Source organism: Rhincodon typus, chromosome 1 (assembly GCF_021869965.1).
Source record: "Rhincodon typus isolate 14 chromosome 1, sRhiTyp1.1, whole genome shotgun sequence".
NCBI lineage: Eukaryota > Metazoa > Chordata > Chondrichthyes > Orectolobiformes > Rhincodontidae > Rhincodon > Rhincodon typus.
In genome coordinates this window covers 17383838-17401059 of record NC_063332.1, presented here as the reverse complement: position 1 = coordinate 17401059, position 17222 = coordinate 17383838, and the positions used below count along the sequence as shown (strand labels likewise).

At 42.8% G+C, this 17222-nt stretch overlaps 1 protein-coding gene across 2 annotated transcripts in view; it reads left to right on the top strand.

Moving 5' to 3' along the window:
- LOC109923508 (catenin alpha-2-like) overlaps positions 1-17222 on the top strand; it is a 437044-nt gene that overhangs the window by 327246 nt on the left and 92576 nt on the right. Inside the window, exon 8 of one of the 2 annotated variants that reach the window (XM_048602784.1) lies at positions 1660-2217. The exons of the other annotated variant lie outside the window; for it this stretch is intronic. Within the exon in view, the coding sequence (XP_048458741.1) occupies positions 1660-1689 (30 nt within the window). The 3' untranslated portion in view covers positions 1690-2217. Of the gene's footprint in view, positions 1-1659; positions 2218-17222 lie in introns of those variants that run through there. 2 annotated transcript variants of the gene reach the window in all.

Below are 17222 nucleotides of genomic sequence, written 5' to 3'. Positions count from 1 at the left end.
AATGATACTTATAAACATACGAAAATATTAATCACCATATAATTAGATTTTTGATCTACAAGAGAGTCAAAGTTTTTTTTTATTTTTCTCATAAGATATTGGTGTTACTGGCAAGGCCAACGTTTGTTATCTATCCCTAATTTTCCCCTACGTTTAGTGGTTTACTGGGCAATTTCAGGGCAAAATGGAGTGAACTGCATTGCTGCGGTTCTGGAATCATATGTTAGCTGGACCACATTATTAGACGTAGGCAGCAAAGTGGAATTGAATCCACAATCATATCTAAGTGAATGGCAGGGCAGGGCAGAGGGGGTCAGATGAGCTATTTTTACTTCCATTTCCTTTTTTTAAATGTATAATAGCATCTGATGGACATGCTGCAATCAGTATTGGTATTATCAACTGGTCGACCAGCTAAGGCCACCACTAAGCTTTGGACAACATTGTCATAAATCATGGCCCATGTTAAAATTGCTGTCCCTTGTTATTAACTAGTTCATAGTTAAATTATGCTTTATTTTAATCTGATAAAGTTTGAAGGAGAGAAAATATTGGGGGATTGGTATGAAATACTTTGAATCCCTTGCAAGGAGAAGTGAGCAGATGAGATAAGACTTCTTGTACCTTTTATAGGTAACAGCAGGTGAAATACATTTAAACCCAGAATGCTTCCAATAGCTTCCTTTAAATTTTTATTTGCTGCTTTTCTTGTTAGTATGAAAATTCCAGCTTCAAGTGTGGGAGAAAATTATTAAAGTGAAAGCAAACCTCAATTTAAAAATGACTGTAATAAATATAGCTGCATAGCTCTTCATTTTCTCGACAGATGAGACTTTCTTGATATAAATTTACAGGAATGAAATTTGGAATTATTGTACAGCTAGAAACCTTTTCAAAGTTGACATTATTCATTCTCTTCCACATGAATAGTTCAAATGTCAGCATCGGGTGACTTCTCCCATAAATGCAACTTGTTTGTGCTGCTTGTGAAAACTGTGTGAAAACTTGCACGTATGGACATGAGGTTTTGACTGGATTGGGCATCCTGAACATGTTTTGTATTCAGATTACTGGCTAATATCAACAGTTTAAACTTTGTGAGAGTAGTTGCTTGAATGTGTATTGGAAGAATGGCATGGCTTTGTGAAATGTTGGACGTATATAATGCATCGTGCTGAGTGATGAGGAGTAAATCTTCGTCAAGTGATCAAAAAGAACATTGGGTTTAGTATGCTAAGAAATACTATTAGAAGAATTCTTAACCCCTTCACTTTAACTCCTCTCTGAGAAACTATTTGTGATTTTTCATATTCTTTGCCAAATAGTGTGCCCAACTGTCTTCAGTCGTAAATTTTCAAAAGGAAATCGGATATGTACCTGTAAAGGAGAAATTTACAGGATTATGGGAAAAATAGTATGGTCGTAGAAGTAGTGTCCAAAAGGAATATTTTCAAAGAGTCAACATAATAAGTTGAAAGGCATTCTTCTGTGCCGTAAGACTCTGATGATGTCATGCAATTTGAAAAGGCTTCCATTCCATTAGTGCTTGAATTATATGTAACTGTTGATTCCAAATTTTTGATATGTGCACTGGATATCCTGAGAGCTACTATGACTATTAAATACTCGCAAACCTACTAATTCCTGTATCCTTTCAAGGTCCATGTGCCATCCAGGGATAGCTGCTGAGAAACACAGAATACCACTTCTGAATATGGGCTTGTGACACCTTTACAAAACCCTCAGCCTGGTGCAGCATGATGATACAATGCTACTTGCACCTCCGCTAAGGCCATAGCGAATCAGACCATGGATCTCAAGATGAGGTTTCAATGTCTGGTTCACCCTGTTGCAGTGTCGCCCAGAAATGGTGTCTCAATCATTGTGGCATGCTGTACCCTTAACAGCTGAAGCTCACAAAAGGGATATCTTGCATGTGGACAAAATGTATGGATCACCAGAAATCTGAGGATGAAGATTAGGATATTGACTACGAGTGTTATCAGGACAATCCAACATGACAATGCATCATCAAGCCCAAGAAGCCTGAGATAACCTAATTAACACCTGCTTCCTGGATGAATAAACTGGATTTGGAATTCATTTAATTGTTTAATATTATATTGTTAATTTGGGAAGCAGCACGGGATTATTTTTTTCAATCCTTGAACTTTTCTATTGCTGAATAAATGTCTCATTATTCATCTGTGCACATGATAGCTTTGGCTGATCCACTTTCACATATATTCTACTGACCATTACATATTCTACTGACCAGTAGGAGGGCAACATTCAGTGAGACTATGAACTATCTTCACATGGTTGTAAAGTTTAGTGGTCCTTAAGCCTTTAGTCAGCTTATCATATTCAAGTGTTGGACAATGAAGTCTCATGGTAGCCAATAATTTGAGCAAAATCCCGATTACTGTCATTTTGACTCTTCCATTATTGTTCCCTTCAATCTTTCAGAGTCTGGTAGTTTGCTAGGACAGCATTGAACCTGTGGGAGGAAGTACTTAGTGTAGCTTTTCTTGGCAGACCACTGCACATGATGGAGATACGACATGTGAACTGCCCATTTACACTCCCAGCCTTGAATGACAGTGCACTAACTACACTGAAGAAATGGTGATAAAATTTAATCTTTCCCTCCAGAGATATGTGGAATTATCACTGATTCTGTATGTTCACTGACAAGGTGAGTATTAGTGTGGAATGATGTGTGCAGGTTGGATAATCACTGCACACTGCTTTTAGTTTCAGTGTTGTTCACATTAAAGTGCAATGCCTTGGCTTCAGTCAAGAAAATCTGAGGTTATCTGCAGCCAAGGAGTGATTTGATATAACAAGGTGTGGAGCTGGATGAACACAGCAGGCCAGGCAGCATCAGAGGAGCAGGAAAGCTGACGTTTTGGGTCTGGACCCTGCTTCACAAGTGGAGGAGGGGAAGGGGGTGCTGAAATAAATAGAGAAGAGGGGGGGTGGCGGTGATAGCAGGTAGATAGTGGAGCGGATAAGTGGAGAGAAGACGGACAGGTCAAGGAGACAGGGATGAGGCTAGTAGGTAGAAAGTGGGGGTGGGGGTTGGTCAGTGAGGTGGGAGGAGCGGGTAGGTGGGAGAAAAGACAGACAGGTCAAGGATGCGGGGATGAGAGCGGGGGCTGGTCTTGGGATGAGGTTGGGGATGGGGAGATTTTGAAGCTTGTAAAGTCCACATTGAGACCATTGGGCTGCAGGGTTCCCAGGCGGAATATGAGGTGCTGTTCCTTCAGCCTTCAGGTGGCATCGTTGTGACACTGGAGGAGGCCCAGGATGGACTTGTCTTCCAAGGAGTGGGATGGAGAGTTGAAGTGGTTCGTGACCGGAAGGTGTTGTTGTTTGTCACGAACTGAGCGTAGGTGCTCCACAAAGCGGTCTCCAAGCCTCCGCTTAGTTTCCCTGATGTAGAGAAGGCCACATCGAGAACAGCGGATACAATATACCACATTTAGCGGATGTGCAGGTGAACATCTGTTTAATGTGGAAGGTTTTCTTGGGGCCTGGGTTGGAGGTGAAGGGGGAGGTGTAGGGGCAGGTGTAGCACCTCCAGTGGTTGCGGGGAAAGGTGCCGGGGGTGGTGGGGCTAATGGGGAGTGTGGAGTGGACAAGGGAGTTGCGGAGAGGGCGGTCAATCTGGAAGGCAGATAAGGGTGGGGAGGGAAATATATCCTTGGTAGTGGGGTCACATTGCAGGTGGCGGAAGTGGCGGAGAATGATGTGTTGAATCTGGAGGTTGATGGGGTGATATGTGAGGACAAAGGGAATTCTGTCTCTGTTGTTATTGCGGGGAGGGGGTGTGAGACTGAGGTGCGAGGTACGCAAGAGATGCAGTCGAGGGTGTTTTCAACCACTGTGGAGGGGAAATTGCGGTCCTTGAAAAACAAGGACATCTGGTTTGTCTGGGAGTGGAACACCTCAACTTGGGAGCACATGCTGCGGAGGCGAAGGAATTGGGAATAGGGGATAGCATTCTTGCAGGAAGGTGGCTGAAAGGAGGTGTATTCTAGGTAGCTGTGGGAGTCGGTGGGCTTGAAATAGATATCAGTTTCCAGGTGGTTACCAGAGATGGAGACAGAGAGGTCTAGGAAGGAGAGAGAGGTATCAGAGATGGTCCAGGTGAACTTAAGGTTGGGGTGGAAGGTGTTAGTAAAGTGGATGAACTGTTCGAGCTCCTTGTTGGAGCACCAGGCGGCGCCGATACAGTCATCGATGTAACGGAGGAAGAGGTGGGGGATAGTGCCAGTGTAGCTGCGGAAGAGGGACTGTTCCATGTATCCTACAAAGAGGCAGGCATAGCTTAGGCCCATGTGAATACCCACGGCCGCCCCTCAGTCTGTAGGAAGTGGGAGGAGTTGAAGGAGAAGTTGTTAAGGGTAAGGACGAGTTTGGTTAAGCGGATAAGAGTGTTGGTGGAGGGGGACTGGTCGGGCCTGCGGGAGAGGAAGAAGCGGAGGGCTTTTAGGCCACCTGCATGGGGAATACAAGTATATAGGCACTGGGTGTCCATGGCAAAGATGAGATGTTGGGGGCCAGGGAATTGGAAGTTTTGGAGGAGGTGGAGGGCGTGGCTGGTGTCACGGTCATAGGTGGGGAGTTCCTGGACTGGGGGGAGAATGTGGAGTCGAGATTAGTGGAGATAAGTTCGGTCGGGCAGGAGCAGGCAGAGACAATGGGTCGACCAGGGCAGTTGGATTTATGGATTTTAGGAAGGAGATAGAAATAGGCGGTGTGGGGTTGGGGAGCGATGAGGTTGAAGGCTGTGGGTGGGAGGTCACCTGAGGTGATGAGGTTATGGATGGTCTGGGAGATGATGTTTTGGTGGTCAGGATCAAGGGGGGTGGTAGGAGGAAGTGTCAGAGAGTTGGTGCCTGGCCTCGGCGATGTAGAGGTCAGTGCGCCATACCACAACTGCACCTCCCTTGTCCGCGGGCTTTATAGTGAGGCTAGGGTTGGAGTGGAGGGAGCAGAAGGCTGCATTTTCTGTGGGGGAGAGGTTGGAGTGGGTGAGAGGGATGGAGAGGTTGAGGTGATTGATGTTGCAACGGCAGTTAGAGATGAAGAGGTTGAGGGAGGGTAGGAGGCCTTGGCTGGTGTCCAGGAGGATGGGGTGTGTTGGAGACGGGAGAAGGGGTCAGTAGAGACGGGGTTAGACTCGCGATTAAAGAAATAAGCGCGGAGGCGGAGGTGGCAGAAAAACTGTTCGATGTCCAGGCGTGAGCGGTATTCATTGATGTTCGGGTGAAGGGGGATCAAGGTAAGTCCTTTACTGAGGACTGACTGTTCGTCCTCAGTGTGGGGGAGGTTTGGGGGGATGGTGAAGACCCTGCAGGGCTGGGGGCTGGTGTTTACTGTGGAGCTGCTGACTGGGGGTGGTGGGCAGAGTGGCGTGATTTCGTTGTGAGAGAGCAATGCTTGGCCATTATAATGTCTCTCATCCGTGCGTGTCTGAAGATGCTGTTTATTTCTCACATGGATGAGACTTAAACAAGCCTGGCAGTGAAAATTACACTGGAGAAGACATTTCAACAGCAGGAGTGAAAATGTATTTTCAAAAGTGAAAAGATTATTTACAAACACGTAAAATCCATGCTACCTCTGTGCCCTTGGTAAATTTTTTTTCTGTCTCTCACTACATCTAAGGGCAAGTCAGAGCCTCCATACAGTCATTGCTGGTCTACAATATATTTGCTAAATAGAAAAGAAAATCTACAAGACATATTTTGGAATGCTTAACTTAAGACACAGGTTTGCTTGACCTTGCTGGAAATGAACAGAGTAGGATTCAGTCAGCGGATTATTAGAACCCAGAATATTTAATGCAGGATATGCTAGCTTTTGCTTGCCAGTTGAAGACTCAACTTCTCTCTGACCAGCGTAAATGACACCTTCATCTTAGCAGCTGAAGTGGAGGGAACCTAAAATGTCGTTGAGCCTGTCCTGTCGTTGACCCTGTTGACCTAGAAGACCAATGCGGTTGTGCCTGAACAAAAGCAGAAGTTGTTGGAAAACCCCAGCAGGTTTGGCAGCATCTGTGAAGAAAAAAATCAGAGTTAATGTTTCGGGTCTAGTGACCCTTCCTTAGAACCCATGCCACCTATGTGCCCAGTTGTGCCTGAGTTGCTTTGGGTCTACAAAGCACAGGCCCAAGTGCAGACTGACCCTCTTCAGCCTGAATTTCTTATTGCTTTGTGATCACGTACAGGGGAGGAGCGGAGGCCATACACTTCTAGAAATTTCCTATGTGTGACTTCTCTTTCCTGTAGATGCCTACTGCCACCCCCTTGTCTTCCAAACAGGAAGATGCACCTGATACACCACCACCACTTCCTCCCCACCACCCCCATCCAATCTGTGTGATACCCCCTAAGATGAAACTCAACTGTTGGGTGCAGGACCTATGATGATAATAAAAACTTCTGATAACCCTATATGATTGACTTGGTTAATGAGGTTAACAACATAGGCAGGCATAGTGCTCACAAGAGCTGTTGCAGCATATTGTTGCTGGCTGCAGTTTGCACAGAAACTGACTGACTTTGTGTGCTTTCACGCTGGATGTTGAAAGTAATGCTCTCAATTTTTTGACTGGTTTTCTTTTCCCTGCTTCTTCACCTTGTTTGGCTGTATTGCTTGTGGAGCTGAATATTTTTTTCAGGCTCGTATTATCTAGTCAAACTCTGCACCTTTGTTTGCCATATTTTAATATGGGACAATGGTACTGACCACTGCCAACATATTGTAATGACAGCTATGATCTGGGATGACTTTGCAGAATTGCTGCCACAAATTCTTATTGGTGTCAGTCTAAGTTACTGATACGATAACAGGATGATTGCTTTGAAACTTATAGAATTTTTAAAGGGCTTGGCAGAGTAATTACTGAGAGTATAGTAACCCTCATGAGAGAGTTTAGGACCAGAGGGCATAGTCTCAGAATAAAAGGATGCCAATTTAAGACTGAGTTGAGAAAGAATTTCTTCTTTCAGACAGTTGAGTCTTTGAAATTCCTTGCCACGGGGAGCTGTGGGGGCCGAGTCCTCATGTATATTTAAGGCTGAGATAGATTCTTGATGAGTCAGGAAATAAAGGATTGTGGGGAAAGGATAGGAAAGTGGATGTGAGGAATGTTAGACTAGTCATGATCCTTTTGAATAATGGCTCAGGCACAAGGGGCTGACTGGCCTACTCCTGTTCCTATTTCTTATGGTATGAGAATATTTTGATGAAAAGTCACTAGATTCAAAATATTAACTCTGCTTTCTCTCCAAAGATGCTGCTAGACCTGCTGACTTTCTCCAGCAATTTCTGTTTTTGTTTCAGAAGAATAAGGGAGGGATCTGACTGAGGTATATAAAATGCTAAAGAGGATTAATTACATGGACATTGAACAGACGTTTCCCCTTCTGGGAAAGTCTTGAACAAGAGGTCACAAATTTAGAATGAGAGGAGGTAAGTTCAAAACTGAGATTTGGAGAAATTACCTCTCTGAGGATTATGAATCTGTGGAACTCACTGCCCCAGAGTGCAGTAGAAGCAGAATCAATCAACAGATTTAAGAAAGAAACAGATATACTTCTGATGAAAAGTGCGATAAAATGCACTGGGGAGCAGGCAGAAAAGTTGAGCTGAAACCAGGATAAGATCAGCCATAATCTTGCTAAATGGCAGAGTGGGCTTGAAGGAGTAAATTGCCTACTTGCACTCCCACTTCCTACGTTCCTATAACAGAGTACTGAGTTGGATGGTCAGCCATGATCGTGTTGAATGGTGGCATAGCTCGATTGTCACAATGGCCTACTCTTGTTCCTATTTTCTATGTTTCTACCCCCAAGTGCTGTGGATGTTCAGCCATTGAATACAATCAAGACTAGGATTGACAAAGTTTAGAATGAAAAGATATGAAGAAGGAGTGGTGGGTGAAGGTCAGCCAGGATCATAATGAATAGTGGAACATCATTTGGCAGGCTCAGTTGAGGCATTCAAGAGGGCATTGCATGTGGTTTTTTTTTTAGATTATGGAAATGCTTGAGGCAAAAGCAGGAGATTAGCACTAGATGATGATGCTCTTCATCCAGCCGGTGCAGGCACAATGGGCTGAATGGCCTCATTCTGCATTCTGTGCTTTGATCATGTATCTCTTATTAAATCCTTTCATCATCTGAAATACCTCTAGATCAACCCTCAGTCCTCTACATTCAAGGGAGCAAGACCACGTTAATGTGACTCAGTGAACCACAATCTGTCTTCATGTGGGTAGCCTTGCCAGGCAGGCTGTTGGACTGTGAAGGGCATCACCGCCTCGTTCAAAGCTCATGCTCACACACTTTACATCAGAGTTAACTGGCTTGTGACCAAAGAGTGAGAGAGCTGAGTTGACCCTCCTGAATTGAAGGCCCAGGCTCATTGCCATTCAAATGTCACGTTGTGTCTGAGCACAGTTAGCCCTAGCATGGAGTGAAGGCAATTTGTAGCCTGCCTTTGCATGATGTTGTTACAGCCCTTGCACCATAAGGGACATGCATTCACAAAACTATTGTGTTTGGTACATTTCCATTGTGAACGTGACCCAGTCCATAACTCAACCAGCCTCCCATCCGCTAACTTCATCTATACTTCCTGCTGCATTGGGAAAGCAATCAACATAATCAAAAACCCCTCCCACCTTCTGTCGGGCAGAAGATATAAATGTTTGAATGCATGCACAAACAGATTCCAGAACAGCTTCTCAGCTGTTGTCAAACTTTTGAATGGACCTCTTTAATGTTAATGTTGGTCTCTCTCTCCACCTTTTTAGCAGCTGTTGATCTCAACAAACAGGTGGAAAGAAGAGTATGAGAAGAGAGGAAAGAAAAGAGAAATCAAGGAATAAAAATGAAGAAAGAGAAAGCAAGGGAGAAGGAGATGTTTTGGGAAGGAACATGTTAGTGCAGCCAGGAAGTGCCCTCTGACCCCGGCAACACTTGCTCTAAATAACTCTGCTTGTGTTTTTATTGATGAGGGTGAAAGACAAGTATAGTCTCAGCCCCCTTCTCTGGATGTGTTACTCATTTTCCCTTGGGCTTATATTGTTTTCCTGCTCCCTTTCTCAGCAGACAGCCTTCTTTGGAGAAAGATGATTAATTTAAGAAGGATTGTATAGTTTTTCATACCTCAGTGATGCTGCACACCAATGATTTGCAGTGACCTTTTGGCTCTTTCCCCTCTATCCAAGGCGAGCCATTAATCACTTGTTAATGACCTGCAGTCAGGCTCAGACTGTGTCAGTGTTCCTCCTCTTCTGACTTTACCAGTTTGCACCATTTCATGTTCTGTGACAAAATTCGCCCAGCACCAAAACAAATGTCTTAAGCTCAATGGGCAATGCTGTTGTCCCTGAATTGAAAATTCCCAGGTTCAAATACTTATCCAGGAGGCAGGAGCCCCTTATCCAGACTAACACGCTCACTGCAGTCCACAGAGTTCCAAGTGCATACCCCTCTTAGGTGGAGAGTTAAACCAAGGTTCTGCTTCTTCTCTCAGGTGGCTATAAAGTATTCAGGTTTGAACCAAGGCGTCCTCCTTGGTTTCCTTGGGTCAATACTTATCCATCATGTAGAAAATGAATAGCTGACCATTGTCACATTGCTATTTGTTGGATCTTGCAGTGAAAAAAATTGGCCAGCGGGTATCCCCTGTTAGAACAGTGATGTCCCCTTGACAAGAATGATTTGTTGTCATATAATGCCATTTGAGAAGATTATGAAAGGCACCAGAGAGAAGAGCAAGGCCTGGCCAATATTGTCATCAATCAGATATGTAGGTGCTTGCCTTGTTAATGATTTGTGTTGTATGAGGAAGTTAGGATCTGAAAGGGTTCACTGCTTGTCAGATAGCAAAGATTGCTCTTAGGAGGCATTACGGCTTTTATCCATGTATCTACCTGTACTTCATTGTGTATTCTTAGTGTTAATCACATGATTGATTCTTCAATTCCAAAGAAGGGTCACCGAGCTCGAAATGTTAACTCCCAATTTTCTCTTTACACAGATGCTTCCAGACCTGCTGAGTTTCTCCAGCAATTTCTTGCATTGTTTCAGATCTCCAACATCTGCAATTCTTTGTTTTATTTTAACTAAACAATGCCTGGACAAAAACATGGGGGGAGATGTTGTATAATGAAGATAGAATCTGAAAAGGTGAACTGGCATCACAAGATAATGTCTGCCCCACAGTTTATGAAGGACTGTTCCTGGGAGGAGCTAGGTCTGTTCACCATGTATTCACACCATCATGTCTTTCTGATGGATACTATTAAATACTATAACAAATTCATCATGATTTTCTGTTTTTGCTTCAATACCCTTCTGTGAAGAAGGTTATCTCGGAGTACAACACAATAACGATGAGATGGGTTAATTGGCCAAGAAGTGGCAGATAGAATTCAATTTATCTAAATGCGAGGTGCTGCATTTTAGTAAAGCAAACCAGGGTAGGGGGCTTACACAGTTAATGGTATGGCCCTGGGGAATGTTGTTGAACAGTGAAATCATGGGGTGCAGGTACATAGTTCCTTCAAAGTGGTGTCGCAGGTAGACAGGATAGTGAAGGAGGTGTTTGGCACGCTTGCCTTCATTGGTCAGGACATTGAGTACAGGAGTGGATATCATGTTACAGCTGTAGAAGACCCTGGTGAGGTCACTTACGGAGTACCGTCTGCAACTATGCTCACCCTGCTAATGGAAGGATGTTGTTAAACTGGAAAGGGTGCAGAAAAGATTTGCAAGGATGTTATGGAGACTGGAAGGATTCAGTTATAAGGAGAGGCTGGATAGGCTGGGACTTTTTCCTCTGCAATGTCAGAGGCTGAGGGGTGACCTTATAGAGGTTTATAAAATCATGAGGGGCACAGATAAGGTAAATAGCCAAGGTCTTTTTCCAAGGTTAGGGAAGTCCACAACTACAGAACATGTGTTTAAAGTAAGAGGGGAGACATTTAAAAGGGACCTGAAGGACAACTTTTTCACACACAGGGTGGTGCGGGTATGGAATGAGCTTCCAGAGGAAGTGGTACAGGCAGATACAATTACAACATTTAAAAGACATTGGACCGGAACATGAATAGGAAAGGTTTAGAGCATATGGGCTAAAAGCTGGCAAATGGGACTAGTTCAATTTGGGAAACTTAGTCAGCATGGACAAGTTGGACTAATTTGTCTTCTTCTGTGTTGAATGACTCTGTGAAATGCTTGGCCATCTTCCAAAGTTTGATTTCTGCTTGTTTGACCATGTGCATGATCACTTTTTTGAGTTTGTGCACATATATAAGGCATCTCTTGCTGCCAGCTTTGTGGTGTTATGCTATCTTGCTGGTCACCCATGTGCTCTTCTGGGGCTTGTCTTTACTTTTGGAACCAGATTTCTTGCACATGCATGCACACTGACCTCTGGTGCCAAATGCTTTGCTTGATGCCTAAGGAAAGTATGCTGATAACACAGCCAACAGGTTGACCATCAACTGCACATCCTTCCACCATACACCCGTGGCAGTCTCCAAGAGCAGATGGAAAGAAAATTATAGCCTTTCACATTGTTATACATAACTTCGGACTATGTTGTACATATAAAAGTGCAACAGCAACTGAGACAGGTTGGGGGTATAATGGCTGGACAGCGATGTATGTCAGGTTGCTGCAATAGTGCAATGTTCGATCTTTGCTCTGGCTTAGGTGGATTGCGACCAGCCTCGTTGCTCTATACGTGGTGGACGTTGTGATGCTGTGGTTTAGACATGTTTTGTGGCAGAGAACAGAATAAGCAGAAAGTTATTTTGTTCAGTGCTTGAGGTATAAAACTACCATCTGTAAAATGAAGCTCATGTTCCAACATCTTTCACAATAACAATGCTCAGTAATTTATTGCACACTTAGACAATTTTATGCTGGAGTCTGTCTTTAAGCTGTGATTAACCTTCAAATTTAAGAGACTTTTATTTGGAAATATTGTTAAATAAACAAACAGAATAAAAACAAGTGATGGAACTAACTGTGATATATATTATGATTCAAATTACAAATCATTTGGAGTTTATTATCCATGTGCAATAAATAAGTAAACAAAATGATTGCAGCAGAAACTTGGCAGGACGGCACTGGTTTACTATTAATGATTCACCATATTTAATTGTACTCCAGGTCACTGCTAGATAAAATTTGTAGCATGCCCAGTTTCTGGAATAATTCACTGGTATATGCTTTCCAGTAAGCAGTTCAGCATACCTATTTTCTTTTACAGAACATTTTTGATGATAATCACAGACACCATTCAAATTTCTGCCAGGTCTAATTTTATTAACTGTCAAAATATTGGAGTTACTAACATAAAACTTAGAAAATAATGGAGAAAAATGACTCCTGGAATCATATAATACAGACGTGACCCTTTAGTCCCTCGAGTCTGCACCTAAAAATTTCCTGTAAACCTGTACTCATCCCACTTTCCAACACTTTGTCCATAGCCTTGAATATTATGATTTCAAGTGCCCATCCAATTACTGTCAAAAGGTTGTGAGGTTCCCTACTGCAATTACTCTCCCAGATGGCGTGTTCCAGATTTCCACCATCCTCTGTGTGATTCCTTTTCCTCAAATTTCCTCCACACCTCCACACCTTTCACCTTAAAATTCTGCCCCCTCGTTATTGACGCTTCACATCTGGGAATAGCTGCTTCCTTTCCCCTCTGTCCTTGCTCTTCATAATCTTCTATGTCTCAATCAGGACCCCCTCACCCTTCTCTACCCTAAAAAAAGACAGCCTGAACTCATCCAGCCTTCTTGCATAGCTAAAATGCTTCATTCCAGGCAATATCCTGGTAAATCCCATCTGCATCCCCACTAGTGCAATCATATGCTTGCTATAGCAGTGACCAGAACTGCACACATTACTTCAGTTGTGGCCTATCCAAAATTTTGCACAGCTCCAGCATTACTTCCCAGTGCTTATAATCTATGCCATGCCTGATAAAGGCAAGTGTCCTATATGCCTTCTTAACTACCCGTTTAACCTGCCCTGCCTTCAGGGTAGGGGTCAGTGAACAAAAACCCCAAAGTCTCTCTGTTCCTCTGCTTCCTCGTGTCCTGACATTCACCAAGCACTAAACAAAAAAAAACTAAAGGATTGCAGATGCCGGAAATCAGAAACAAAGCCAGAAATTGCTGGAAAAACTTCGCAGGTCTGGCAGTGTCTGTGGAGAGAAAGCATTGTTAACGTTTGGGTTCAGTGACCCTTATTCAGAACCCAGTTTGTTAATGTTAACTCTGCTTTCTCTCCACTGATGCTGCCAGACCTGCTAAGTTTTTCCAGCAATTTCTGATTTTGATTCGCTGAGTACTCCCTTGCCTTAATATGCCTTACAAAGTGCATCACCTCACTCATATCAGGGATATATTAAATCTGCCACTGCTCTGACCAGTCCTCCTATATCCTGTAATCTAAGACCTTCTTCCTCACCGCCAACTAACCTTCATGTCATCTGCAAACTAACTTATATTCCCCCACCCATTTTTTTATATTGTTTATGTGTGTTTATATATATAGGTGTGTGTGTGTGTGCATGTAAAGAAAATGAGGGAATATTATTTTTCTCCTTCAGAATTTACTCTAGTAAGTTTTCCTGCCACTTATGTGAGATTCAGGAATCTGTATTTCCCGGGCTTATCTCTGCCACCTTTCTTGAAAAGTGGAACTACATTATCTGTCTTGCAGTCCTATCCAACCTGGGATACAACTCATCTGAACCTGGGGATGTGTCCATTTATGTGCCTGACAAAACTTTCCATACCTCTTCACTCCCTGTGTCAATCTGATCAGGAACCTCAGTAATTCTTCCTGAATTTTGTACTTAAATCCTCTTCTTCTGCGAATGCCGACGTGAGATATTCATTTAACATCCTATCAATATCCTCCGCTTCCTTACACATTTGCCCTCTTCCTCGCTAATACGCCTTATTCTTTTTCCCTGGTTCTCCTCTTCCCATTGCTATACTTATAGAATATCTTGGGATTCTCCCAAATTTTACCCACCAGTAATTTTTATGCTCCCTCTCCTAATTGCTTTCTTAAGTTCTTCCTGGCAATATTGCAAGTAGGGCCTTTGTTGATTTGCTCCCTGTGTTCCTGTTGAAAGCCTCTTTTTTTTTCCTCTTCTTATCCAGCACTGAATATTCCTAGACATCTAGGGTTGCTTGGCCTTGTTGTTCCTTCATTGTACTGGAAAGGGAAGATGTTGAGGCTGTACTCTCCCCAATTCCATTTTGAATCCCCCCACTTCCTACCCTCAACTGTCCTAATGTAGATTTACCCACAAGTAGCTGTTACCTGCCTACTTTGGGCAGATCCTGCCTTATTTTCATAAAATATGCCTTCTCCCAATCTAAAACTCATTTCTGCAGGCCATCTTTTTCCTTTTCCAGAACAAACCTTAAACATACAGGTCACTATCACTAAATTGCTCCCACTGCCATTTCCAACACCTGTCTGGTTTTATTCCCCAAAACTACACCCAGCACTTCACCATCCCTTTTAGACTTTCTACACATTGATATAAAAAGCTCTTCTGAATGCATTTCAAGAAATCTATCCGCGTATAAAACCCCTTATGCTATGAATATCCCAGTTAATATTAGGGAAGTTGACGTCCCCTATATAATTACCCTATTGCTTTTTATACATACATCAGTAAATTGTCTATTTTTCTACTCCCTGCGTCACTTCCAGCAATGTAATTACCCCCTTTTTATTCCTCAGCTCGACCCACAAAGCCACAGTTGAAAAATCTTCCAAGATCTCATTCCACCTTACCATAGTAGCTGATTCCTTAATTAATAATGTGACACCACTACCACTTTTATAGCTTTTCCTGTCCTGCCTAAAGATCCTATACTCCTGAATGTTGAGTTGTCAGTCCTTCACCTCCCTATAATATCACAATTCAGTCTGTTAATCCATGTCTTTAACTCATCTGTCTCACCTATATTACTCCTAGCCGCTGCCCAAATATATTCCCGGCAGCCCCCTGGTCCTCGCTGTCGCCTCTCCCTCTGCTGCTGAAAAATGCTAAGTGTCCCCTTTCTTAGCTGAACAAGTTTAAACTCATTCCATCATCATTAGCAAACCCTCCTGCAAGGATATTGGTCCCACTCTGGTCCAAGTGCAGACTGTCCCACTTGTAGAGGTCCCACCTTCCTCAGAAATGATCCTAGTGATCCAGGAATATTAAATCATCCCTTCTGTACCAAATCTTGAGTCACAGATTCATTTGCCTTATTCTCCCATTTCTGTACTTGTGAGCACATGGTACAGGGACTAATCCAGAGATTACAACCTTTGAGGTCCTGCTTTTTATCTACTGCCTTGATCCCTGAGTTCTTGATGCAAGACTTTATGCTCCATTCAATGTTTATCGTTGGGAGAAATGGCAGTGTTGCAGACAGCTGACTCCACTCCCTGGAAAGAAAGCCTCCATACACTTGACTGTAAATTTACATATTCAGCACTCCATGCTCCTCCCCTCCAGGACCCGGTCCTGACTCCACTCCCCTTAGCTGAAAACATATATACTCACTGCTCCGTGTTCCTCCCCCACCAGGTGCTCAGCTGACTCCGCTCCTTGGTAAATAGGCCATTTTATTTGAATACCCTCATGTATTGTAGCAAAAGTAAATGCCATCAATGTCATAAAATCTGCAATTGCTTGCCAAATTCTTTTCATTTTGGATTGAGCAAATAAGGGAATTAGACTGATATTTTAGCTCAGCTTCAATCAGACTTACAATAAGTTAACACTACAGAAACTTCAGTGATGTTGAAACATTTTTTTAAATGCCAAAGCTGCAACAAAGTCCATATCTCTTGTATAACCCTGATGTTTAACCTGAATGGCAACAGGGAGGTTGGGTGGCAGCCATAGAGTCATGTAGTATAGAAACAGACCCTTCAGTCGAACCTGTCCAAACAGGTTTCCAAAACTGAATTAGTCCCATTTGCCTGTGTTTGGGCTGTAACCTTCTAAATCTTTCCTGATCATGTCCCTGTCCAAATGTCTTTTAAAAGTGATAGCTGTACCAGCACTGTCAACTACTTTCTCTGGCAGTTCATTCCATATATGCATCTCCCTCTGTTCCTCTCAGGTCCCTTTTAAAATTTTCAATAATAATTCTATACAAATCATTCACTGTCACTGTAGTTTTCAAGAGCAGCTGCCTGTGAGAAGCAGGTAGGATCTCTATGCTTTCCATGAGATAGTTAGGACTCCAACGTGATTTTATTTTAAATTTCAGAATCCTTGATCCATGTAGGACCCATCAGTAAAACTGATATTGAGATCATTCTTTGTCAATGTCATCATGTTTTGTGGGGCATCGAGCTGAATCTTTTTGGATCAAATGATTTCTTCACTGTCCAGTTTCAAGGGAAGTTTTGAACTTTCAGAATGGATTCCTTTTTGTTTTGCTTTATCACTATTCATGATTTTTTGTGAATTTTTTACTTAAATTATGGGATTTTATTACTAGTTTAGATGTAGATTGTGGAACAAAATGGAAAGGATGAAGAGTAGCAATTGAAATGTCCTCAGTAACAGCCAAGAAAGGTATCTAAGTGTATTTGCAAGGTTTAGCTGTTCTGTCTTTCACATTGATTCTGGCAAGCAAACTCTAAGCATAAAAGTGAGTTTACTCATTAGTGTACTAATTAGGATAGCACCAAGAACTGAAATTACTGGAGAAACTCCACAGGTCTGGCAGCATCTGTATGAAGAATGCAGAGTTAATGTTTTGAGTCTGGTGATTCTTCATCAGAACGTATTAGAAATGTTAACTCTGTTTTTATTCCCTACAAGTGCAGCAAGACTTGCTGAATTTCTCCAGCAATTTCTGTTTCTGTTTCTGTTTCAGATTTCCAGCATCTGCAATTCTTTGTTTTCTATTCAGGCACCAAGTACTGTTGCAGTTTACTTGAAAATATAATGCAAAAATATCCATAAAAACGATTTCAGAATCCATTTCTGAAGAAGGGTCTAGGCCCGAAACGTCAGCCTTCCTGCTCCTCTGATGCTGCTTGGCCTGCTGTGTTCATCCAGCTCTACACCTTGTTATCTCAGATTCTCCAGCATCTGCAGTTCCTGCTATCCATAAAAATGATTGCTGTCTC